Source organism: Dendrobates tinctorius, unplaced genomic scaffold (genome assembly GCF_039654945.1).
Source record: "Dendrobates tinctorius isolate UK_male_01 unplaced genomic scaffold, ASM3965494v1 ptg000158l, whole genome shotgun sequence".
Taxonomy (NCBI): Eukaryota; Metazoa; Chordata; class Amphibia; order Anura; family Dendrobatidae; genus Dendrobates; species Dendrobates tinctorius.
In genome coordinates this window covers 26,542,501-26,567,075 of record NW_027361825.1, presented here as the reverse complement: position 1 = coordinate 26,567,075, position 24,575 = coordinate 26,542,501, and the positions used below count along the sequence as shown (strand labels likewise).

Sequence of the window (24,575 nt, the reverse complement as noted above, 5' to 3'; positions counted from 1 at the left end):
CTGTTCCCCTGCTGTGGAGATGGCAAGTCTCCTGCTGCCTTCACCTGCCAAAATCCAGTAGGCCCCAGCCTGCTCCTCGCCTAATCCTGGGCTCCAACAGCGTCAGTTGGTGTTCAGAAGTGTCGTCTCCACAGAGCCAAACACGTTCGTTCAAGTGTTAGTGGGGTTCAGCACTGCCAGCTGTTCCCCTGCTGTGGAGATGGCAAGTCTCCTGCTGCATTCACCTGCCAAAATCCAGTAGGCCCCAGCCTGCTCCTCGCCTAATCCTGGGCTCCAACAGCGTCAGTTGGTGTTCAGAAGTGTCGTCTCCACAGAACCAAACACATTCGTTCAAGTGTTAGTGGGGTTCAGCACTGCCAGCTGTTCCCCTGCTGTGGAGATGGCAAGTCTCCTGCTGCCTTCACCTGCCAAAATCCAGTAGGCCCCAGCCTGCTCCTCGCCTAATCCTGGGCTCCAACAGCGTCAGTTGGTGTTCAGAAGTGTCGTCTCCACAGAGCCAAACACATTCGTTCAAGTGTTAGTGGGGTTCAGCACTGCCAGCTGTTCCCCTGCTGTGGAGATGGCAGTCTCTCCTGCTGTCTCCGCATTACAAAGACAGTAGGCCTCTGCCTACACCCTCCTATTTCCTGGGCTTCAACACAGCCAGTTGTAGTTCGGAAGTGCCGTCCACACGGAAAGAGATACTTGCTCCCGTGTCTCAGTGGGGTTCAGTAACGTCAGCTGATCCCCTGCTGTGTGGATGGCAGTCTCTCCTGCTGTAAACTCATTCAAAATACAGTAGGCCTCTGCCTACACCCTCCTATTTCCTGGGCTTCAACACAGCCAGTTGTAGTTCGGAAGTGCCGTCCACACGGAAAGAGACACTTGCTCCCGTGTCTCAGTGGGGTTCAGTAACGTCAGCTGATCCCCTGCTGTGTGGATGGCAGTCTCTCCTGCTGTAAACTCATTCAAAATACAGTAGGCCTCTGCCTACACCCTCCTATTTCCTGGGCTTCAACACAGCCAGTTGTAGTTCGGAAGTGCCGTCCACACGGAAAGAGACACTTGCTCCCGTGTCTCAGTGGGGTTCAGTAACGTCAGCTGATCCCCTGCTGTGTGGATGGCAGTCTCTCCTGCTGTAAACTCATTCAAAATACAGTAGGCCTCTGCCTACACCCTCCTATTTCCTGGGCTTCAACACAGCCAGTTGTAGTTCGGAAGTGCCGTCCACACGGAAAGAGACACTTGCTCCCGTGTCTCAGTGGGGTTCAGTAACGTCAGCTGATCCCCTGCTGTGTGGATGGCAGTCTCTCCTGCTGTAAACTCATTCAAAATACAGTAGGCCTCTGCCTACACCCTCCTATTTCCTGGGCTTCAACACAGCCAGTTGTAGTTCGGAAGTGCCGTCCACACGGAAAGAGATACTTGCTCCCGTGTCTCAGTGGGGTTCAGTAACGTCAGCTGATCCCCTGCTGTGTGGATGGCAGTCTCTCCTGCTGTCACCTCATTCAAAATTCAGTAGGCCTCTGCCTACACCCTCCTATTTCCTGGGCTTCAACACAGCCAGTTGTAGTTCGGAAGTGCCGTCCACACGGAAAGAGATACTTGCTCCCGTGTCTCAGTGGGGTTCAGTAACGTCAGCTGATCCCCTGCTGTGTGGATGGCAGTCTCTCCTGCTGTCACCTCATTCAAAATTCAGTAGGCCTCTGCCTACACCCTCCTATTTCCTGGGCTTCAACACAGCCAGTTGTAGTTCGGAAGTGCCGTCCACACGGAAAGAGATACTTGCTCCCGTGTCTCAGTGGGGTTCAGTAACGTCAGCTGATCCCCTGCTGTGTGGATGGCAGTCTCTCCTGCTGTAAACTCATTCAAAATACAGTAGGCCTCTGCCTACACCCTCCTATTTCCTGGGCTTCAACACAGCCAGTTGTAGTTCGGAAGTGCCGTCCACACGGAAAGAGACACTTGCTCCCGTGTCTCAGTGGGGTTCAGTAACGTCAGCTGATCCCCTGCTGTGTGGATGGCAGTCTCTCCTGCTGTAAACTCATTCAAAATACAGTAGGCCTCTGCCTACACCCTCCTATTTCCTGGGCTTCAACACAGCCAGTTGTAGTTCGGAAGTGCCGTCCACACGGAAAGAGATACTTGCTCCCGTGTCTCAGTGGGGTTCAGTAACGTCAGCTGATCCCCTGCTGTGTGGATGGCAGTCTCTCCTGCTGTCACCTCATTCAAAATTCAGTAGGCCTCTGCCTACACCCTCCTATTTCCTGGGCTTCAACACAGCCAGTTGTAGTTCGGAAGTGCCGTCCACACGGAAAGAGATACTTGCTCCCGTGTCTCAGTGGGGTTCAGTAACGTCAGCTGATCCCCTGCTGTGTGGATGGCAGTCTCTCCTGCTGTAAACTCATTCAAAATACAGTAGGCCTCTGCCTACACCCTCCTATTTCCTGGGCTTCAACACAGCCAGTTGTAGTTCGGAAGTGCCGTCCACACGGAAAGAGACACTTGCTCCCGTGTCTCAGTGGGGTTCAGTAACGTCAGCTGATCCCCTGCTGTGTGGATGGCAGTCTCTCCTGCTGTAAACTCATTCAAAATACAGTAGGCCTCTGCCTACACCCTCCTATTTCCTGGGCTTCAACACAGCCAGTTGTAGTTCGGAAGTGCCGTCCACACGGAAAGAGATACTTGCTCCCGTGTCTCAGTGGGGTTCAGTAACGTCAGCTGATCCCCTGCTGTGTGGATGGCAGTCTCTCCTGCTGTCACCTCATTCAAAATTCAGTAGGCCTCTGCCTACACCCTCCTATTTCCTGGGCTTCAACACAGCCAGTTGTAGTTCGGAAGTGCCGTCCACACGGAAAGAGATACTTGCTCCCGTGTCTCAGTGGGGTTCAGTAACGTCAGCTGATCCCCTGCTGTGTGGATGGCAGTCTCTCCTGCTGTCACCTCATTCAAAATTCAGTAGGCCTCTGCCTACACCCTCCTATTTCCTGGGCTTCAACACAGCCAGTTGTAGTTCGGAAGTGCCGTCCACACGGAAAGAGATACTTGCTCCCGTGTCTCAGTGGGGTTCAGTAACGTCAGCTGATCCCCTGCTGTGTGGATGGCAGTCTCTCCTGCTGTAAACTCATTCAAAATACAGTAGGCCTCTGCCTACACCCTCCTATTTCCTGGGCTTCAACACAGCCAGTTGTAGTTCGGAAGTGCCGTCCACACGGAAAGAGACACTTGCTCCCGTGTCTCAGTGGGGTTCAGTAACGTCAGCTGATCCCCTGCTGTGTGGATGGCAGTCTCTCCTGCTGTAAACTCATTCAAAATACAGTAGGCCTCTGCCTACACCCTCCTATTTCCTGGGCTTCAACACAGCCAGTTGTAGTTCGGAAGTGCCGTCCACACGGAAAGAGATACTTGCTCCCGTGTCTCAGTGGGGTTCAGTAACGTCAGCTGATCCCCTGCTGTGTGGATGGCAGTCTCTCCTGCTGTCACCTCATTCAAAATTCAGTAGGCCTCTGCCTACACCCTCCTATTTCCTGGGCTTCAACACAGCCAGTTGTAGTTCGGAAGTGCCGTCCACACGGAAAGAGATACTTGCTCCCGTGTCTCAGTGGGGTTCAGTAACGTCAGCTGATCCCCTGCTGTGTGGATGGCAGTCTCTCCTGCTGTAAACTCATTCAAAATACAGTAGGCCTCTGCCTACACCCTCCTATTTCCTGGGCTTCAACACAGCCAGTTGTAGTTCGGAAGTGCCGTCCACACGGAAAGAGACACTTGCTCCCGTGTCTCAGTGGGGTTCAGTAACGTCAGCTGATCCCCTGCTGTGTGGATGGCAGTCTCTCCTGCTGTAAACTCATTCAAAATACAGTAGGCCTCTGCCTACACCCTCCTATTTCCTGGGCTTCAACACAGCCAGTTGTAGTTCGGAAGTGCCGTCCACACGGAAAGAGATACTTGCTCCCGTGTCTCAGTGGGGTTCAGTAACGTCAGCTGATCCCCTGCTGTGTGGATGGCAGTCTCTCCTGCTGTCACCTCATTCAAAATTCAGTAGGCCTCTGCCTACACCCTCCTATTTCCTGGGCTTCAACACAGCCAGTTGTAGTTCGGAAGTGCCGTCCACACGGAAAGAGATACTTGCTCCCGTGTCTCAGTGGGGTTCAGTAACGTCAGCTGATCCCCTGCTGTGTGGATGGCAGTCTCTCCTGCTGTAAACTCATTCAAAATACAGTAGGCCTCTGCCTACACCCTCCTATTTCCTGGGCTTCAACACAGCCAGTTGTAGTTCGGAAGTGCCGTCCACACGGAAAGAGACACTTGCTCCCGTGTCTCAGTGGGGTTCAGTAACGTCAGCTGATCCCCTGCTGTGTGGATGGCAGTCTCTCCTGCTGTCACCTCATTCAAAATTCAGTAGGCCTCTGCCTACACCCTCCTATTTCCTGGGCTTCAACACAGCCAGTTGTAGTTCGGAAGTGCCGTCCACACGGAAAGAGATACTTGCTCCCGTGTCTCAGTGGGGTTCAGTAATGTCAGCTGATCCCCTGCTGTGTGGATGGCAAAGTCTCCTGCTGCCTACACAGTCGTACCACTACTGATTTTTAACCGTGCTCCAATTAGGCCTGTGGCTCCACTGTCTCTCGTATTTCCCCTGTCCTCCAACCCTGCCAGTTACAGCTCCGAAGTGGCGTCTGCACAATCCACACTTGTTCCTGTGTTACAGGTGTTCAGTCCGATCAGTTAATCCCCTGATGTGTGTCCGGCAATGTCGCCTGCTCTGTCCACATTCCCATTATCGGAATGTGGACAGAGCAGGCGACATTGCCGGACACACATCAGGGGATTAACTGACCGGACTGAACACCTGTAACACAGGAACAAGTGTGGATTGTGCAGACGCCACTTCGGAGCTGTAACTGGCGGGGTTGGAGGACAGGGGAAATACGAAAATCAGTGAATCCACAGGCCTAAGTGGAGCTTGGTTCAAATTAGTAGTCTACAACCGATCTTAAAATTTCTTCAATGCAGCCTAAGCCTGCTCCGTGCTTGTCCCTGGGCTTCAACACAGCCAGTTGTTGCTCGGAAGTGCCGTCTTCACAGAGTAAAACACTAGCTCCTGTGTTTGTGGGGTTCAGTAACGTCAGCTGTTCCCCTGCTGTTTTGATGGCAATCTGTCCTGCTGCCTCCCAATTGACAGCACATCAGGCCTCAGCCTGCTAAGTGCTTGTCCTGGGCTCCAACATCGCCAGTTGCTGCTCATAACTGACTTTGGCACGGGTACTCCCTCCTGCCCAGCTTGGTTCCAGCCCTGCCTGCTGTTTCCGGGAAGTGTCAATGTCAGTTTGCCACCCCAAGTTGCCATGTCGTGTTGCGGTTGGGTTAGCCGAGGCTAGGGTGCCAGCAGTTTAGGTGCTTCGTATGTGGACTGCGGGTTCTGGTAAGAAAGGTTTGTTCCATAGTGCCAGTAGGACAAGCACCCCCTGTAGGACTGTGTGATTCGGTAACTGCGGCCAGCTTGCGGCATGCCAACTTTGCTTTTCAGGGGTAACTTCTGATACCCCTCCGGGTTCCAGCACCGTCAGCTGGTTCTCATCAGAGCCTTTGGCCTAGGTGCCTCCATCTCGGTATCCGAGTTCCAGCAACGTCTGCTGGTCCTTGGTAGTGCTTTGTAGCACAGGTACCTCCTGCTTAGTAACCGGGTTCCAGCACCGTCAGCTGGTCCTCGGTTGTGCCATTGGCTCTTATTCCTTCTGCTGCCCCTCCGGGTGCCAGCACTGTCAGCTGGTCCTCGCTATTTCCATTTGCTCTTGCAGCTTATGCTACCCCTCCGGGTTCCAGCACCGTCAGCTGGTTCTCGTCAGAGCCTTTGGCCTAGGTGCCTCCATCTCGGTATCCGAGTTCCGGCAACGTCTGCTGGTCCTTGGTAGTGCTTTGTAGCACAGGTACCTCCTGCTTAGTAACCGGGTTCCAGCACCGTCAGCTGGTCCTCGGTTGTGCCATTGGCTCTTATTCCTTCTGCTGCCCCTCCGGGTGCCAGCACTGTCAGCTGGTCCTCGCTATTTCCATTTGCTCTTGCAGCTTATGCTACCCCTCCGGGTTCCAGCACCGTCAGCTGGTTCTCGTCAGAGCGTTTGGCCTAGGTGCCTCCATCTCGGTATCCGAGTTCCGGCAACGTCTGCTGGTCCTTGGTAGTGCTTTGTAGCACAGGTACCTCCTGCTTAGTAACCGGGTTCCAGCACCGTCAGCTGGTCCTCGGTAGTGCCATTGGCTCTTGTTCCTTCTGCTGCCCCTCCGGGTGCCAGTACCGTCAGCTGGTTCAAGAGGACAAAGAACAGGAAGACAACCACCAAGATGCAGAACAACAAGAGAGAGAAGACAAAGAAGCATAAAAAAAACAAAGCAGAAGAACATTAAGCATAAGACTAATACTCTGAGCAAATGATATTATCTTATTTATAAGCAGAAGAAGACTAAGCAGTGTATGGGGGTGAGTCCGTTCCTCCTCGTGGTGCCCCTGGAAAAGGCCTGCTTCTGCAGGCCAAACTGAACGCGGACAAATCCTGTTGTAAATCTTTTGTGACAGGCAGAACGGAAGGTGTAAACTTCTAACTTTTCTAGATAACAACTACAGGAATGCCTGACACAAACAAGAATATGATGAAGAAGAATAGGAAGAAGATGAAGAAGCTGAATATGTAGAATAATAATTGTTGAATAAGAAGAATATGAAGAATGTAAGAAAAGGAAGAAGAAGAAGAAGAAGAAGAAGAATGTAAAAAAAGGAAGTAGAAGAAGAAGAAGAAGAATGTAAAAAAAGGAATAAGAAGAAGAATGTAAAAAAAGGAAGTAGAAGAAGAAGAAGAAGAATGTAAAAAAAGGAAGTAGAAGAAGAAGAAGAAGAATGTAAAAAAAGGAAGTAGAAGAAGAAGACATACATGTCTGGCAAAATATAAATGAGGCTAACATAGTCAATATCTTTGTAACTCCTAACATCTTTAAAAAAAAAAGTTTAATTCCTGCTATTCCATTTGATTGGGCTAAACCTCTATGGCTTTAATGTCTCCTCCACCTCCCACAATACATTCTACATTATTCTTAGTTGTTTTTCTTCATGTAGAATTAACCTACAAGGAAAGAAAGGTTTTTTTTTAATTCCGATATTTTGGCCCCATTGACTTGCATTGGTTCCCGGTATCGGAATCGGCGATACCGATACTTTTTTTTAAGATCGGCCGATCCATTCCGATCCGATATTTTCAAGTATCGGCTGGTATCGCTCAACTCTAGTCATAATGTCTCAATTGAGTGTTGGAAACCAGACAAACCCTATAACATAATTATATAACAAAGGAGACCTGTTAAAGGATTCGCTCTATGCTTCAAAGGAATTTGTTAGCACAGAATGACTGTTCAAACTATGAAAAAGCGCTCAGTGTGTCACGGCGGGGCCAATCATTTAAGTGCATCTTTACACCTGCTTGTTTTCCCTCGATCTCTGCCCCCCCCTCTCTTCTTCTTGGCAGCTCTGGCTTTATAGAGCCAGAGAAGGGTGGAGATGGATGGAAAGCAAGTAGATGGAAAGGTGCACTTAAATATTTGGCCTCGTCATGGAGCACTCAGCTCCTGTACTTGGCTTCAACAGTCATTCTGTGCTGACACAGTCCTTTTGAAGGGGTGGTCTAGTTGCAACACGTTATCATCTCTTTACAGGACCAATGATAACTATAGATGTTGGAGGCCTGATTGAGACAGATAAGAGTTGCCTTTTTCCATCAGTTTCACCACTTCATTTAAATAGGTGACCAAAGTCCCCTGCAGGACTGCCACCAGGAATTTCAGGGCCCCATACTGGGAACATTTTTGGGCCCCCTTGAGACTCTGCCCAGGCTCCATCACAGCTCCGTCTCCACACTTCGAACTTTCCGCAGTCCCACCACACACTCTTGGACATCTTCGCATCCTTCCAGCCATATGTCCGTTGTTCCCGGCTCTGACACTGGAGAATCCTCACAGCGCACAATGCGTACAGTGTGAGGACTCACGAGTCTGCAGTCACATAAAGTGGTGCACAGAGGGACTGCAGGCTTGTGGATTTAGAACAGACAACCCATTTAAGGCTCATTCAGCCGCTGGTGAAAATCGGTCTGTGCTTGAACCACAGTGCATGGACTGGCCATTGGTCTGAACTCAACAGCCTCACAGCATATATGAGTATATGAGGATGCGGGTCAGGATATCGGCGCCCAGTCCATGCACTGTAGTCCGAACGCAGATACTGAAATAGTGGACTTACACTCACACAGCCAGTGGCGCCTCATGGCCACTGCGCAATTGATCTAATGGCCGCCTGCCTGCCGCTTCTAACAAACAATGGCGCCTGTCTCCTGACACGCACGTGGCACTCTGCTGCAGAGGGTTAGAGGTAGGCGCGTCACGTCACGTACTGCGTGCTACATCAGCACGCCTCAAGATCATGCTGCAGTCGTTCCAATTTAAAAATATAGTGCTAAGTTCCAGATGAATTCTCTTCCTGAGGAAGTGGTGATGGCCAACTCACTGAATGAATTTAGGAAAGGAATGGATGCTTTTCTTGTAACAGTATAGAAGGTTACAAATTACAGAATATTATAGGTAGATGGTTGACCCAGCTTAGGGGAAGGAATTTTTTTCCCTATGGAGAAAATTGGCTTCTACTCTGTGGGTTTTTTGCCTTCCCCAGGATCAACAATGCAGAACAGCTGCACTAAAAATAGGCTGAACTAGATGGACATAAGGTCTTCCTTCAGCCTTCAAAACTATGTTACTATGTTATGTTACTATGTCTGGTGCATTAACCACACTGTCTGTATCTTTAAATCACCTTCGGTTGCATCCTGATCTATAAGAACCGCACAACCGCAGGTGATTTAGCTATACAGTGTTGTTACTGGCATATTCTGCAGCACTATATATATGGCAGGATTATAATCATTAGCTGAGATGCTCATTACTGAACTTTGCAGCCTGACCTCGGTACATAGCCCGTTTCTCTGCTGCCCCTGTTATCCCACAGTGGCACCACAGCTACTTACATATCTTTGTCTGGTAAGTTCTTCCCTTCCACTACCCGAATGAAGAGGAAGCTCTTAGAGAAACAAATATATATTTTTTTTATCTTTTACATTTTAAAAATTACAAAAAGGAAAAAAGGCCAATGCAAAGGTTTAAGAACCCTGATTGGTTAGTGCCTAGTAGCACCCCCCTTTTAAAATATCACAGCTTGTAAACACTTTTTGCAGCCAGACAGGAGTCTTTCAATTTTTGTATGAGGGATTTTCATCCATTCTTCCTTGGAGAATTCTTCCGGTTCTGTGAGATTCCTGGGTCATCTTACATCCTCTGCTGTTTTGATGTTTTAAGGTCTAGCCACAGATTTTCAATAATGTTCAGATCAGGGGACTGATTGTAAAACCTTTAGCTTGTGCCTTTTGAGGTAGTCTATTGTGGATTTTGATCCTTATTTAGGATCAGTATCCATTTATAGTAGCCATCCTCTTCTCACCTTCAGCTTTTTTACACATGGTGTTATGTTGGTGTAAGTAGGTTGCGGGATGCAGTGACACAAAGGAGGCAGAGTAAGGGTTAACAAATTTAACAATTTATTTAACAGGGTAGATAAACTCCTCACAGGGAGAGAAATGGTTAAATGGTAAAAAGCAGGTGCAAAATAATAACAGTCCAATTATCAAACTTATGTGTCCTTTATGTTCCTCCACCACAGATGATCCTGTGGGGGGTTGTAGAACCGGCAACAGCCTGGGAGATGTCCACAGATGAAGTCCCTCAAATGATGCGCCGTATTCTGGAAGCAACAGGCGGTCTATGGTTTTACCTGTTGAGTTCCCAGTCCATGAGCCTGTCAAGCCAAAGCAAGAAGGGCCGCAGCAATCCCAGGGTTAAGCGTGAGCTGATGTGTAACAGATGGCAGAGAGGGCCTCACAGTCACTGGCTGCACAGTGCTCTTTATTCTCACTGTCCCGCTAGTGGTACCAGGAGCAGTGAACTGCAGTCCGTTGCAGCACTGGCATTCGTGGTGCGGAGCACACTGCTCAACCTCCTGTACTCTCCCTGATGGTGGCAAACTTTGCCTCACTTCGCACGCTTTTTTCCCTGGTTTCCGGGTCATGGGACCTGTCCGGTCTCCTGTTCCTTCCCCCGGTCAACATGGGACGCAGTCTCGACCGTTCCAAATCTGGTTCAGTACAGGTACCCGCCGCCTGGTCTTCTTCCTTACATTGGCATCAAGAATTTGTTGAAATTTCATTGATTCCGTTCTTCCCTGTGCCATTGGCTGCAACACAACCCCAAGCATGATTGATCCACCCCCATGCTTAATGGTTGGTGAGATGTTTTTCCTGAAATTCTGTGCCCTTTTTTTCTCTTCAGCGAGGAAGAGGACTAGAACTCTAGTGCCACCTATAGGAAGCAGCAATCCTAGAAGTCAATTGCGACCCTTTAACAAGCCTTGTCACATGACTTGGGATAAAATCCAAAACCAGAATCTCAATTTGAACACACTGGGTTATGGGGTACTGCCTCTCGTCAGTGCAAAGCGTGAGATCTGGTTTGGCTGTGTGAGAGGTGTCTGACCGGGATCCAAGGGGTAATACGTCTCCTTGTGGAGAGTGACATGTTAAGAATTCTGAGATGAGTAGACTTTTAAGCCGCAATGGTCCTATAGATGGCACTAGAGTTCTAGTCCTCTCTGAAGTGACAATTTGCATATTTCTCAGAAGAGCATTGCAGCTTAAAGGTCTCCTCATCTCGGAATGCTTAACAGGTCACTCTCCACAAGGAGAAACATTACCCCTTTTTTATCCACACATACCTTTGATCATTGTTGCCAAATAATTCTGTTAAAACTTCATTGGTCCACAGTTTCCAAAATGCATCAGGCTTGTTTAGATGTTCTTTTGCAAACTTCTGATGTTGAATTTTATGGTGAGGACACAGGAGAGGTTTTCTCCTGATGACTCTTCAAAAAAGGCCATATTTGTGCAGGTGTCCCTGAATAGTAGACTAATGTACTGTAGCAGAGTGTATCTTTTGACAATCCACCGGTAAACAGGAGAACTTCACTTAGCAAGTTATCTTGAATAAACAGCATCTACTTCTTATGGGTAAACATGAGATAAGAATTCAGAAGCTCACAGCCCGTGCTGCTGGCATAATACATTCAAAAGCGAAAGTAAAACTAACATCGACAAGAGAGCTTCCCTCCCCACAATACAACAAATATTTAACTTCACACTATCGCCATCTGCTGTCAAGCTAGTGTAAAGTCCTCCTTTACATAAACAATAAGTCCATTTCTGTTGCATATGCCAACACCCTTTCTCAACAGTAAGGACTTATTCAGTCAAACCCAACTTTTTTTATTAGCCTCTGGTGTTTATCAGCATTCAACGCCTTCGTGAAGATGTCTGCTGTCATTTCTTCAGTAGGATAATCCTTCAAGAAATTATACTTCACATTTCCCAAGTCTTTGATTTCAAAATGTGGCTTCAGGACTTTTATCCCTTTCTTGTTCAGAACAAATCAAAATGTCATCTACATATATGAGTACATAAATCCATCTATTCATCAGCCTTTTGTGTACAAGCATGGATCAGCTTTGCTTCTTTGAAAATTTTCATTTGTAAGCACTTCCATGATTTTGTCATTCCACGCTTTAGCTGCTTGCTTTAAACCATTTATGGTTTTCTATAGTTTGCAAACTTTGTTTGGGTTTCTTTCATCTTTGAATCCTGGAGGTTGTTCCATGTAAATGTCTTCTGTTAAATCGCCATTCAAAAATGCTGTCTTTACATCCAGATGTATTAGTTCCATCTGTTTCATTGCTGCAACTATAAGTAAAGTCCTTATTGTAGTATGTTTGACAACTGGAACAAATGTCTCATCATAGTCTTCTCCATATTTTTGGAATACCCTTTAGCTACGAGTCTTGCTCGGTATCTTTCAGGTGTGCCATCTGTTTGGTATTTTACTTTAAAAATCCATTTACTTCCTATGGCTTTTCTTCCTTCTGGTAAATCTGTCAGTGTCCATGTATTTGAGTCATGCATGGATTTAATTTCTGTTTCTGTTGCTTCTATGCATTTATTAGCTTCTTCTTTAGGGAGTTTAGATATGTCTTCCCAAGAAGTAGGTTCATAAATTTTACTTGTGCTTTTCTTGTATGAGAGACGTTTTGGTGGTTTTCCTTTGTTCTCTCTCATTGACCGTCTTCGTTCTGTTTCTGTTTGTAGTTGTATTTCTGCATTTTCAGCATTCTGTTCTTCATCAATTTCAACTACTTTCTCATCAGATACTTCTTCAGCTATGTCACTGCTTCTTTTCTCATTTTTTGTGTCAATTGAAATCATAGTGTCTTCATTTAGCTCCTCAATGAATGTCACACTGTTACTCACCGTGACTCTGTTTTGGGATCTAGAATTCTGTATCCCTTTCAATTTTCACTAGATCCAACAAATATTCCCTCCATGGATCTGTTTTGAAGTTTGGAACATTTTTCTTTTGGAGTGAATATAAAAACTTTACATCCAAAAACTTTTAAATGATTGACACTTGGTTTCATACCTTGCCACAGTTCATATGGAGTTTTCTTCAGTTTTCTGGAAAAAAGTCTGTTTTGTCTGTTTTGTAGATATGTAGCTGTCATTGCTGCCTCACCCCAATATTTCTCTGGTAGTTTGGAATCTGTCAGCATACATCTCATCATTTCTGTCAGAGTTCTGTTTTTCCTTTCTGCTACTCCATTTTGTTCAGCTGTGTACGGAACAGTTTTCTGGTGTTCTATACCATTTTGCCTTAAGTAGTTTTCTATTTTGTGACCTGTAAATTCACCTCCATTATCACTTCTGATGACAATTGGCTTTCTTTGAAATTTGTTACTCGACCTTGTTACATAGTCTACAAGTTTATCAAAGACTTCACTTGTGTCTTAATTAAGTATGTAACTGTGCATCTTGAGTAGTCATCTATGAAAGTCACCAAGTATCTATTTCCTCCTGATGTAGTCACTTTCATGGGTCCACATATGTCAGTATGCACCAAATCAAGTGGTCTTTTGCTTTTCATTTCACTTTCTTTTGGAATAGATATTCTTGTGGCTTTAGATTTTATACAACATTCACATCTTACGGTAATTGAGCAATCTGATATCTTTAGATCTTCTGTCAATTATTTTCTTTGTAGTTCCCTTATACTGTCAAGGTGTCTGTGTCCTAGACGTCTATGCCACACATGAATACAGTTCTTGTGATCATGTGTGCATACCTTCATCTGTTCCTATGGTGTGACAAGATGATATAATTGTTCATCTGCCTTGACATTGGTTATCACCTTGTTTCCTGCTAGAATTGCACACTCATTGTCTTTGAATTTTACAGTGAGTCCATTGGCTGTTAAATGCTTCACAGATAACAATCCGCCTTCCAATTTTGGAACATACAACACATTCTGTACAAGTATCTTTGAATCTTGTCCGAACTTGTTTGAACAGTTTAGCATACCTTGTCCTATACTTTGTGCAGTTATTTTGCTTCCATCTGCAAGATAAATGGCTTCTTTATCTAAATCTAGATCAGTGAAGAAATTCTTGTCACTTGTCATATGACTCGTTGCTCCTGAATCAATAAACCAACCAAGTGATGATTTCTTGTCTGTTACCTTAAATGTGCCATTCTAATTATTGTCATATGAATCGGAAATTGTGTTTTTCACTTTCTGTGTATGCTCTTTATGCTGTAATTTTTGTTGTTCTGCTTTCCATATGGTACAGTCTTTCTTTAAATGACCTTCTCTCTTACATGTGAAACATTCTCTTGTCTCTTTATTATAGGTTTTTTTAAATTCTGTAGCTTTAAGAGCGTTTCCACTGTCCTTTTCAGTAGAAGAATCATTTGTCTGTTCTTTTCTTCTCTGATATTCATCTATTAGTCTGGTTTTCACAAAATCTATTGTGATGTCTTTTTCTGGTCTTGTCTCTAGGGCATTTATCACGGCAGTATATGAATCTGGTAAACTGCACAATAATATTGCTGCTACATGACTTTCTTTAATGTCTTCAACAATAGACCTTAGCTGTGATATTACTTCCATCAGTGAGAATATGTGCTTCTGCATGTCGTCATTTGCACTCAATCTCATACTGTAAAGCTTTCTTAATAGAAATAACTTGTGATTTAAACTAGATCTTTCATATAGCTTTTTCAATGTCTCCCACATTCCTTTCGCTGTTTCTTCATTTCTTATGTGTATTAATTGCGCATCATCCACTAATAAGCTAATGGTGGCTCTAGCTTCTCTATTCTTTCTATCCCATGTCTGATTATCTTCATCAGGTCTATCTGTAGTAATTACTTCCCATAAATCATCTTTAGATAACAACATCTCTACTTTGAATTTCTGTAGCTTTAAGAGCGTTTCCACTGTCCTTTTCAGTAGAAGAATCATTTGTCTGTTCTTTTCTTCTCTGATATTCATCTATTAGTCTGGTTTTCACAAAATCTATTGTGATGTCTTTTTCTGGTCTTGTCTCTAGGGCATTTATCACGGCAGTATATGAATCTGGTAAACTGCACAATAATATTGCTGCTACATGACTTTCTTTAATGTCTTCAACAATAGACCTTAGCTGTGATATTACTTCCATCAGTGAGAATATGTGCTTCTGCATGTCGTCATTTGCACTCAATCTCATACTGTAAAGCTTTCTTAATAGAAATAACTTGTGATTTAAACTAGATCTTTCATATAGCTTTTTCAATGTCTCCCACATTCCTTTCGCTGTTTCTTCATTTCTTATGTGTATTAATTGCGCATCATCCACTAATAAGCTAATGGTGGCTCTAGCTTCTCTATTCTTTCTATCCCATGTCTGATTATCTTCATCAGGTCTATCTGTAGTAATTACTTCCCATAAATCATCTTTAGATAACAACATCTCTACTTTGAATTTCCATAACTGATAATTTTCACTGTTCAGCTTAGCTACTGTGAGTTCCAGCTCAGTGCCGCACATCATTTTTATATAATCCTACTTGCTTTATGAAGATATTGTTATTTCTTCTGGAGTTCCTGTATATCCTGTGTGTGTGGTGATTCTCTGTAATTATCTCCAGGGTGCGGCCCTCCAGTTCCTGGGTCATAAATTCCTTTGTCCCTCTGTATCTGGATTTTTTTCTTTTCAGTATCCATTCACTGGGCTTTATCTTCTTCTGTTAACAGATATTATCTGCTTCTCTGGTGTCTGAGGTTATCTCCTGGGTGTCTCTGTTCTGGGTGTCTGGGACTATCTCCTGTTCTGGGCCCATAACCTGTAGCAGAGTGTATCTTTTGAGAATCCACTGGTACACAGGAGAACTTCACTGAGCAAGTTATCTTGAATAAACACCATTTACTTCTTATGGGTAAACATGAGATAAGAATTCAGAAGCAGACAGCCTTGCTGCTGGTATAATACAGTCAAAAGCGAAAGTAAAACTAACATCAACAAGAGAGCTTCCCTCCCCACAATACAGCAAACATTTAACTTCAATGTGAAGCGAAAAAAGGAGAAATATGCAGCACTCACCGATATAGCTGAAAATCTGTGCGTCTTTATTTCACATAAATTCTATCAACAGATATGTGGACATGCAGGACGTTAGAGGAATGCTAGGGGAGGGAGGTGCCGGACAACGGCCGTTTCGCGATTACTCGCTTCTACGGGTCCAGGACCTCTAACGTCCTGCATGTCCACGTATCTGTTGATGGAATTTATGTGAAATAAAGACGCACAGATTTTCAGCTATATCGGTGAGTGCTGCATATTTCTCCTTTTTTTGCTTCACATTGAAATATTCATGTTTTTTCATGCAAGCACCTCCGTTTTTTGACTGTACTTCAGATAAATAGCTCCGTCTGTTAATGTGGTGATTTGTGTGCCCTAGTATGCCATTCATCTGTTTGCTCTTTGCTGGGATCAAACATTTAACTTCACACTATCGCTATCTGCTGTCAGGCTAGAGTAAAGCCCTCCTTTACATAAACAATAAGTCCATTTCTGTTGCATATGCCAACATGTACCACTGGTAAATCTTTTAGAAGGTATTTTGCAGTCAAATGGTGGATCTGATTTTCCCTCCAGCAATCCTATGAGCAGCCCCCATTGAAATTTTGCTTGGCGTTCCAGACCTTATCTTGACCTCCACTATTCCTGGTAACTGCCATTTCCTAATTAAATTTCAAACTGAGGAAAGGGCAGCATAAAAAAGCTTTGTAATCTTCTTATAGCCTTCTCCTGCTTTGTGGACCTCACCCATTTTCATTTTCGGCATGCTAGGCAGCTGTTTTTTGGCACATGGTTAGAGGAGGCTGGGTTTTTATAAAGCTGGGAAATTTGCATCATCTGGCCTTTCCTAAAGATGATAGTGAACAAGTCATAATCCTAACAGGTTAATTACGGCCACAAACCTTAGTCCAACTTATCTGAGCACACAGATCTTCATGTGTCCGCATACTTTTGTATCGGCCCATTTCCGCCTTTGTAATTTGTAAAATGTTAAAAATGACAATATTTTTTTTTTGCCTAAAATACAGAAATGTTTCATCTTTAAATTTAGCCCTTTTAAAGATCATTTCACCTTCTTGTTGCTTAACTGTTCACAATAACAGTAATTTTAACTATCTATCTATTATCTATCCCTCTATCTATCTATTATCTAGCTATTATCTAGCTGTTGTACTATGTGATGTGATAAATTAAAGTTGTTGTTTGAGAACAGATCAATAGAGCTGCTTCCTTTCTGAAACAGCGCCACCATGTGTCTGTAAGTTGTGCCTGGAATTGCAATTAAACCTTTTTTAAAATAGCAACAATACAAGCAGATCCCATAAGCCATATACCCGACAGCACAAGATATAACAGTTGTAATGAGCACGTCTCCGTACATGTACACTTTTACTGCAACTGCAGAACTACAACCCCCAGCAGGTCCTGACGGTCGTAGGTGGATTTCTTACATACTAACACATATGACACACACAAACTAACCTTATATATGATACAGACTATAGGGACACAGCTATACAATCCCAAGTCCGGTGACATCCAGGGGTTCGGTTATGTAACATCTGCATCAGAAATCCTCTCAACCCTGCATGTTATGACCCCTGATCCAGTGCGGCACCCCAACATCCACTCACCATATTTTTTGAGGTAGCCTTGGTGTATCAGGGACGAATCCATCTCTGATCAGATCTTCCATGAGACTCAGAGAAAGACAGATGTGAGAGGGAGGACGCAGCACGGGGACGCAGCAATGTGACTGATCTTTTAATCCCACTTGTGTCCTATCAGAAAATAAACATCCCCCCACCCGAGATTCCATAATTCACAGGAGTTCTGCAGACCTTAATGTATTCACCCCGAGACATGCCACAGTCACCCCGCCATATCGCCCCGCACATACACCACCACCACGGAGGACTGACCTAATTCAGACTGCCATTAATACTTTGCTGCCTTTTTTGTAATCCTTTTACATCTACATGTTGTTCTATTGTGAACAAAGTAAGACTGATACAAACGGATGCGTCATAGAGAATTTTGTATTAATTTTGCTTACTTTATTTTATTATACAATATTTATTTAAATTTATATATATTTATACTTATTTGTTATTTATATATTAATCATATTTTATTGATGATATTTTTAACACGTTGCATCCATTTGCATCTGTTAAGGAAAAAAAAACAGATTTATTTTATTTTAATGACATGGGGGAAGATTAGGACATCATTGTTTTCTGGAAATAAAAACGAAAAAAAACTGAAAAATCTGATGCAAACTATGTCAATATATTTGCATCTGTCTTTCAGAGACTGCAATGTTATTAAAAAAAAAAAAAAGCAGATTGTTCAACCATTTCTTAAAGGATGAGCAAACACTGCATCCTACAAAAAAGCAACAAAAAAATAGAACAAAACAAAATTAATATATTGTGGTAGATCAGCCCATTCGGTTTCACATGGAGGTAGAGACAAGAATGCTATTTCTGTAAATCTCTCACTGATTTATATAAAGATGCTGCATAATCCAGTGCAGAGATAGCAGAAATAAACCTGGTCTTTCTGGCCGAAGGAAAAGCAAAAAAGAACAGCACAGTCTGTGTTGTTCAGGTGATTTGCCCGCTCAGGAGAACAACCACACACTTGGTCAGCTTTTCCTTGTCAGGACACAAATTGCTGGAGATCTTCTCTCCAGCCCTACTGAACACTGAATGGCTCAGAAGGTCGATTATTTAAACCCCAGACCACACCCTGAGGTGGAGATAAGGTGGACAACATCCTACTCATTCTATGGTAGTCAACAAAAAGCCAGCCCTTAAAATGGCTGATTAACCCTTCTCAACGCATAGTGTGCTGGAGCAAACTTCTGGGTTTTAAATCACTGAAGCTAATAGCCTCAGGGAAATGTATCTCCCCTTCAGCACTTTGCCAGTGTTTAATGTAGGTGCCTGGATGCCATGTACAGAGATCACTAGGTGGAAAAAGCCAGGGGTTGATATATTGGTATTTTTATACAACAACTTATAAACAATTAGGATTAGTAAATAAGCAATTTAACAATATAGAGGATTACGACAGGTTTTGATCAAGCTAGAAAGTCTCTCAGTACTTAACATTAGTGGTGAAGCTAGTCTTGGGAGACACCACGTGAGTTCTCACTTGAAGCTCTGGCTCTAGCTAGGGTGACCGGGTTTTCCGGCTAGGCCACAAGTCTCTTTCTGACATAGTCTATTAAAACCGTTGAGCCTCCCACACATCAACCAGCCCCCTCCCATCCTATGATCCTAGTTTCAGCCGGCCCTGGTACCGTAGGTGATAGCTGCAAGTGACGGCTCTGCTCACTTGCACTGTTCCTCCTCTCTCGCATGCTTGCCTCTCCTGTTGCAGTCACCGCACAGCTCTTCTCGGCTTGACCATCGGCGAAGGTCTCTCAGGTGCGGGGCAGAGAGGACCGGGCCTCAACTCTTGATAGGTGTAGTCCAACCTTGGAGGCTTGACCAGGGCAGGGCGCAGAATACAGCTCTGACCAGTGTAAGCCATACTCGGGGGTACCTTGTCAGGTAGTGAAAACACTCGTGTAGAATCATAGAATCATAGAATCGTAGAGTTGGAAGGGACCTCCTGGGCCATCTGGTCCAACCCCCTGCTAAAAGCAGGATTCGCTAAATCATCCCAGTCAGATGTCTGTCCAGCCTCTGTTTGAAGACTACCATTGAAGAAGAACTCACCACTTCTCGTGGCAGCCTGTTCCACTCATTGATCACTCTAACTGTCAAAAAGTTTTTTCTAATATCTAATCTGTGTCTCCTCCTATTCAGTTTCATCCCATTGCTCCTAGTCTTTCCTTGTGCAAATGAGAATAAAGTTGAGCCTTCTACAATGTGACAGCCCTTTAGATATTTGTAGACAGCTATTAAGTCTCCTCTCAGTCTTCTCTTTTGCAAACTAAACATTCCCAAATCCTGCAACCTTTCCTCATAAGACAGGGTTTGCAGACCGGTCACCATTCTGGTCGCTCTTTTCTGAACTTGCTCCAGTTTGATGATGTCTTTTTTAAAATGTGGTGCCCAAAACTGGACACAATATTCCAGATGAGGTCTGACCAAAGAGGAGTAGAGGGAAATAATGACTTCACGTGATCTAGACTGTATGCTTCTGTTAATACATCCTAGAATTGCATTTGCCTTTTTTGCTGCTGCATCACACTGTTGACTCATATTCAGTCTGTGATCTATTAGTATACCCAAGTCTTTTTCACATGTGCTGTCACTTAGCTCTATTCCTCCCATTCTATATATGCTTTTTTCATTTTTATTGCCCAGATGTAGTACTTTGCATTTCTCCCTATTAAAAACCATTCTGTTAGTTGCTGCCCACTTCTCCAGTTTATTTAAATCTTTTTGAATCCTCTCTCTCTCTTCTCTAGTATTAGCTATCCCTCCTAGCTTTGTGTCATCAGCAAATTTAATCAGTTTACCCTCAATTCCTTCATCTAAATCGTTGATAAAGATGTTGAACAATACAGGGCCCAGGACAGAGCCCTGTGGTACCCCACTTGAGACATTCTTCCAACTGGATGTGCAGCCATTTACGGCCACCCTTTGGGTCCGATCACTAAGCCAGTTATGAATCCACCTAACAGTTGCCTTGTCCATTCCATACTTAGTCATTTTTTCAATAAGGATTGTATGAGAGACTTTGTCAAATCCTTTGCTGAAGTCAAGATATACTATATCTACAGCATTTCCTTGATCCACCCAATCAGTGATACCGTCATAGAAGGAAATTAAGTTAGTCTGACATGACTTATTAGTTACAAACCCATGCTGACTCTGTTTAATCACTTCATTCTTATCCAGGTATTGACATACATGTTGTTTAATAATTTGTTCAAAGATCTTTCCTGGTATAGAAGTCAGACTCACCGGCCTATAGTTGCCTGGGTCCACCTTCTTCCCCTTTTTGAAGATAGGAACAACATTTGCTCTTCTCCAGTCTTCTGGCACTTCTCCTGTTCTCCAAGAATTTTCAAAGATTATGGAGAGGAGTTCAAAAATTTCTTCTGCTATCTCCTTCAGTACTCTGGGGTGTAATTCATCTGGTCCTGGAGACTTGAATTCATTTAGGTTAGCTAAGTGTTTCCTCACTATCTTTCTGTTTATAGATATCCTGGATTCTTCTATTCCCTTAATAGGACAGTGAATAACAGTTGATGTTACATTTCCTTTCTGAGAGAAAACAGATGCAAAATGGGAATTTAAAAGTTCAGCCTTCTCAACATCCTGTCTTACCATTTCATCATTTTCATCCTGTAAAAATCCTATAGCATCTTTGACTTTTCTTTTACTTTTGACATAGCCCCAAAATCCTTTATTATTGCATTTGACATCTCTTGCAAGCCTCAATTCATTTTCAGCTTTAGATAATCTGATTTGTGCCCTGCAGGTTCTGCAGACAGCATTATATTCTTCTTTAGATATGCCTCCCTCTTTCCATTTTATAAACATTTTTTTCTTCCTTTTTAGCATGTGCTTAAGTTCTGTGTTCATCCATCCTGGTTTCCTTAAATGCTTCCTATTCTTCCCTCTTTTCGGAATTGTTAACAACTGTGCTTTGAGAATTTCATTTTTCAAGATTTCCCATCCTTCCTGGACATTTTTGTCTTTAAGGATATCCAGCCATTGGATCCCTCCAATTCTCTTTCTGAATCCCTTAAAATCTGCCTTTCTGAAATCTAACCTTGACGTCTGAGTCTTCACAGGTCTTCCGCCTCTAGTTATCCAAAATTCTAAAATAGCATGGTCGCTACCTCCTAGGGTCCCAGCCACTTTTACCTCCTCAACCATTTCCTCCCTGTTTATAAGAATTAGATCCAAGGTAGCAGTTCCCCTTGTTTTCTCCCTTACCTTTTGGAAGATAAAGTTGTCAGCAAGAGAGGATAAGAATTTCCTTGACCTGTTAGTTTTGCCTGAGAGAGATTCCCAACAAATGTCTGGATAGTTGAAATCTCCCATGACAACTATGTCATATTTTTTGGAGAACTTGGCCATTTGATGCATAAAGAGTTCATCCATATCTTCAGCTTGCACAGGCGGTCTGTAGTAAATGCCTACAATGGTGTCCTTTCCATTGTTCTGACCTTGTATTCTTACCCAAACAGTTTCCACAGAACTCCCAGTCTCTGAAGCTTCAATCTCTGTGCAGATATACGCGTTTCTAACATACAATGCGACACCTCCTCCTCGTTTATCAAGTCTGTTTCTTGCAAATAAGTTGTATCCTTCTAGTCTTGTATTCCAATCATGTGTATTGTCCCACCAAGTTTCAGTGATTCCAATGACATCATATTTCTTTTCCTGTGTTAGTAGTTCCTGCTAAGGCCTGTCATGTTGATCTCAGTGGAGTCTTTGCCCTGCTCGCTTTCCTGGCACCAAATCCTTCTGTGGTTTGGCGTGCTGGGCTTTTATATCAGTGAAGTTCTTACAGAGGGTCACCTGATCTGGTCCAACACACAAGGTTCTTCCCTCTGCAAATCTTCCAGCAAACGTTGGTTCACTTGACTTTGGCTGGCCAGCAGATGGCAGTCTCTCCTCATTAATGGCACATCTTGCACCAATTTTCCAGAGTGCTCATGTTTTCTTGTTACATTCCTCCCCCTTTTTGCTCGCCACTTCTCGGGTGAGTGGAATTCTTTTGAGTTCAAAGTTTCCCCACAGGTAGGCCAAGTTCAACCAACAGTTGCGCATTCTTGGGTCTTCTGCTGTATTTGGGAACATACAAATTCATCCTGAGCATACTGGTTAGGGGGAATCCCACTGTTGGCATGCTTAGTCCTGCGGAGTTCTTCATGCAGAGGTGGATCTGGGGTACTTGGAGACTCAGGCACTCAAGTTCATTTTCTGGTCCACTCGAGAGTGGCAACGGCATCTCTGGTGAACCCAGTGGCCCTGCAAGCCATTCTTCCTCTTCCTCCAAGACTGCCCTTTGTGGGATCTCAGTCACTTCTGTTGGGGGCCCTAACTTGGTACGGTCTTCTGCTTCAGAAGAGCAGTGTTGCAGCATATTCCTGTGCAAAACCCGAGGTGCCACGGCATTATCTCCCTCAGGTCTAACTTCACAGACTGAGTTATTTGGGTGAATCTTCCTCACCACTCGGTAGGGTACTGCCTCCCAATGATGATCCAGCGTGTTCCCAGGTCATTTGGCATGCACTAACACACGATCCCCTGGTTGAAGTTGTCCACCTGATGTCGGCGATTGACTTGAATGTCCACTTTCCGAAACTTCTGCTCAAACAGCTTCCTTTTCGTCTGAAGTCGGTGTCTGTGCTCTCGGATCCAGAAACTTGGTCTACTGCCCAGACCGGAATCCTCTTCCTCCAGCTCCAGTTCAGTAACCTCTTGGCTGCTTCAGCCAAACAGCAGCATGTAAGAGGTGTAACTGATATTCGCATGGACTTGATTATTGTACACCCACACCAACTCAGACACAAATTCGGGCCACTTCATCTTCTTGTCCTCTTCCAGGGTCAGCAACATTTGCAACAGGGTTCCGTTGAAGCGCCCACAGGCCCCGTTCCTCTGTGGATGATATGGCGTGATTTGGGATTTGTCGATTCCATAGATACGATACAGTTCATGCATATGCGGAATATACTAATATTCCTGCCCCGATATTATTAATTGGAACTTGGCATATGTCAGTAGATGCTCCAAATAGTAGCACCTTTCCCTTCTTTATATTTTTGCTCCCACAAACTCTCTTATCTCTGACCATCTGAGCAGAACAGAAAAGGAGTAGGAGGCTATGTGTATTTGTGGTGCCCCTGAGGCTCAGTCGCCACAAGGGTACTGCACCTTCTCCTAAGGTGTAGTGCCCCACCACTTAGGTAAGTTGGGAACTCCTTGCCACACTCCAACACTCGCACCCCACACAACAGGGTAGTTCTGCACAATCACATTGCGGCTCAGTGCTTGGAGAGTAGCAGAGCACCTCTGGTGGTTCCCTGCATGGAACACTGGATGTGCTGGGAGGTGGGTGGAGTTGAGATCCATATAAAAGGTTGGGAAGGTTTAGAATTACAGATCAGATCAGTCTAGAGGTCAGTTAGTCAGGAGAGTCTGAGGACGGATCCCTGGAAGAAGGGATGGAGGAAGGAGTGCTGCAGCTGCCTCAGTGATCTTGGCCAGCTGGCACGGGAAGGGAACAGAAGGAGAAAGACGTAGAACTGCAACCTAAGCTTCCATAAGAGAGAGAAGGAACAGTGCGGAATGAAGGAGTAGGAGAACAGAGAGGAATTGTGGGTTGGAAGAGGAACTCTGCCTATAGGTTCTCAGCGCAAGGCCGGGGCCCGATCCCGGGGTTGTTTGGACACTTATGGTTCTGCAGCAGACACCAGTGGAGTAGTTGGTTGTAAATGCACTATTCCCATCTAAGACTTGGGGCACAACAGCAATTGAATAGAGAGCCAGGACTCCAGAGAAGGGAGTCCCCGAGAGAGGCTACAGCTGTCTGCCGTACGAGTAGAGTTGTTAGGAACATCTGACAGGAGGAACTCCAGAGTACCACGGTACTGGAGCTCTTCACACCTTAAGGCGCAATAGAGGAGTCGTTCAGGAAAGGTACATGTTGGCGGAGTGTTGGAGAGGAGAATCCTGACTTTCCCAGGAGGTTGATTGAGTCTCTGCCCCGGAGGACACAGCACGGAGGCAGGCACCAGTGTGTACCACGGACTGTGAGTAAAGCTTTGGAACTGCAAGCCCTGGTGTCTTCCTTTCATTTGTGCGCTAACACCGCCAGCACCGCTACATCTGGGTACCAGCATTCCTCACACCGTCTGCGCCTATCCTCATCTATTGCTATTACACTGCCCTGGGATTACAGCTTCACCTGTGGGGAGCTACACCATCTATGCTGCAACACATCATCAGCCCCAGAGGACCTGCACGCTGTTTTGGCTTAACATCTTGCTTGCCAAACACCACAGGTGGCGTCACGAACTATCACATAAACT

At 44.6% G+C, this 24,575-nt stretch overlaps 1 protein-coding gene across 2 annotated transcripts in view; it reads right to left on the bottom strand.

The window, feature by feature from the left end:
- Positions 1-24,575, bottom strand: part of LOC141051998 (uncharacterized) — a 146,214-nt gene that overhangs the window by 64,511 nt on the left and 57,128 nt on the right. Inside the window, exon 1 of one of the 2 annotated variants that reach the window (XM_073549160.1) lies at positions 17,194-17,274. The exons of the other annotated variant lie outside the window; for it this stretch is intronic. Coding sequence (XP_073405261.1) covers positions 17,194-17,236 — 43 coding nt within the window. The 5' untranslated portion in view covers positions 17,237-17,274. Of the gene's footprint in view, positions 1-17,193; positions 17,275-24,575 lie in introns of those variants that run through there. 2 annotated transcript variants of the gene reach the window in all.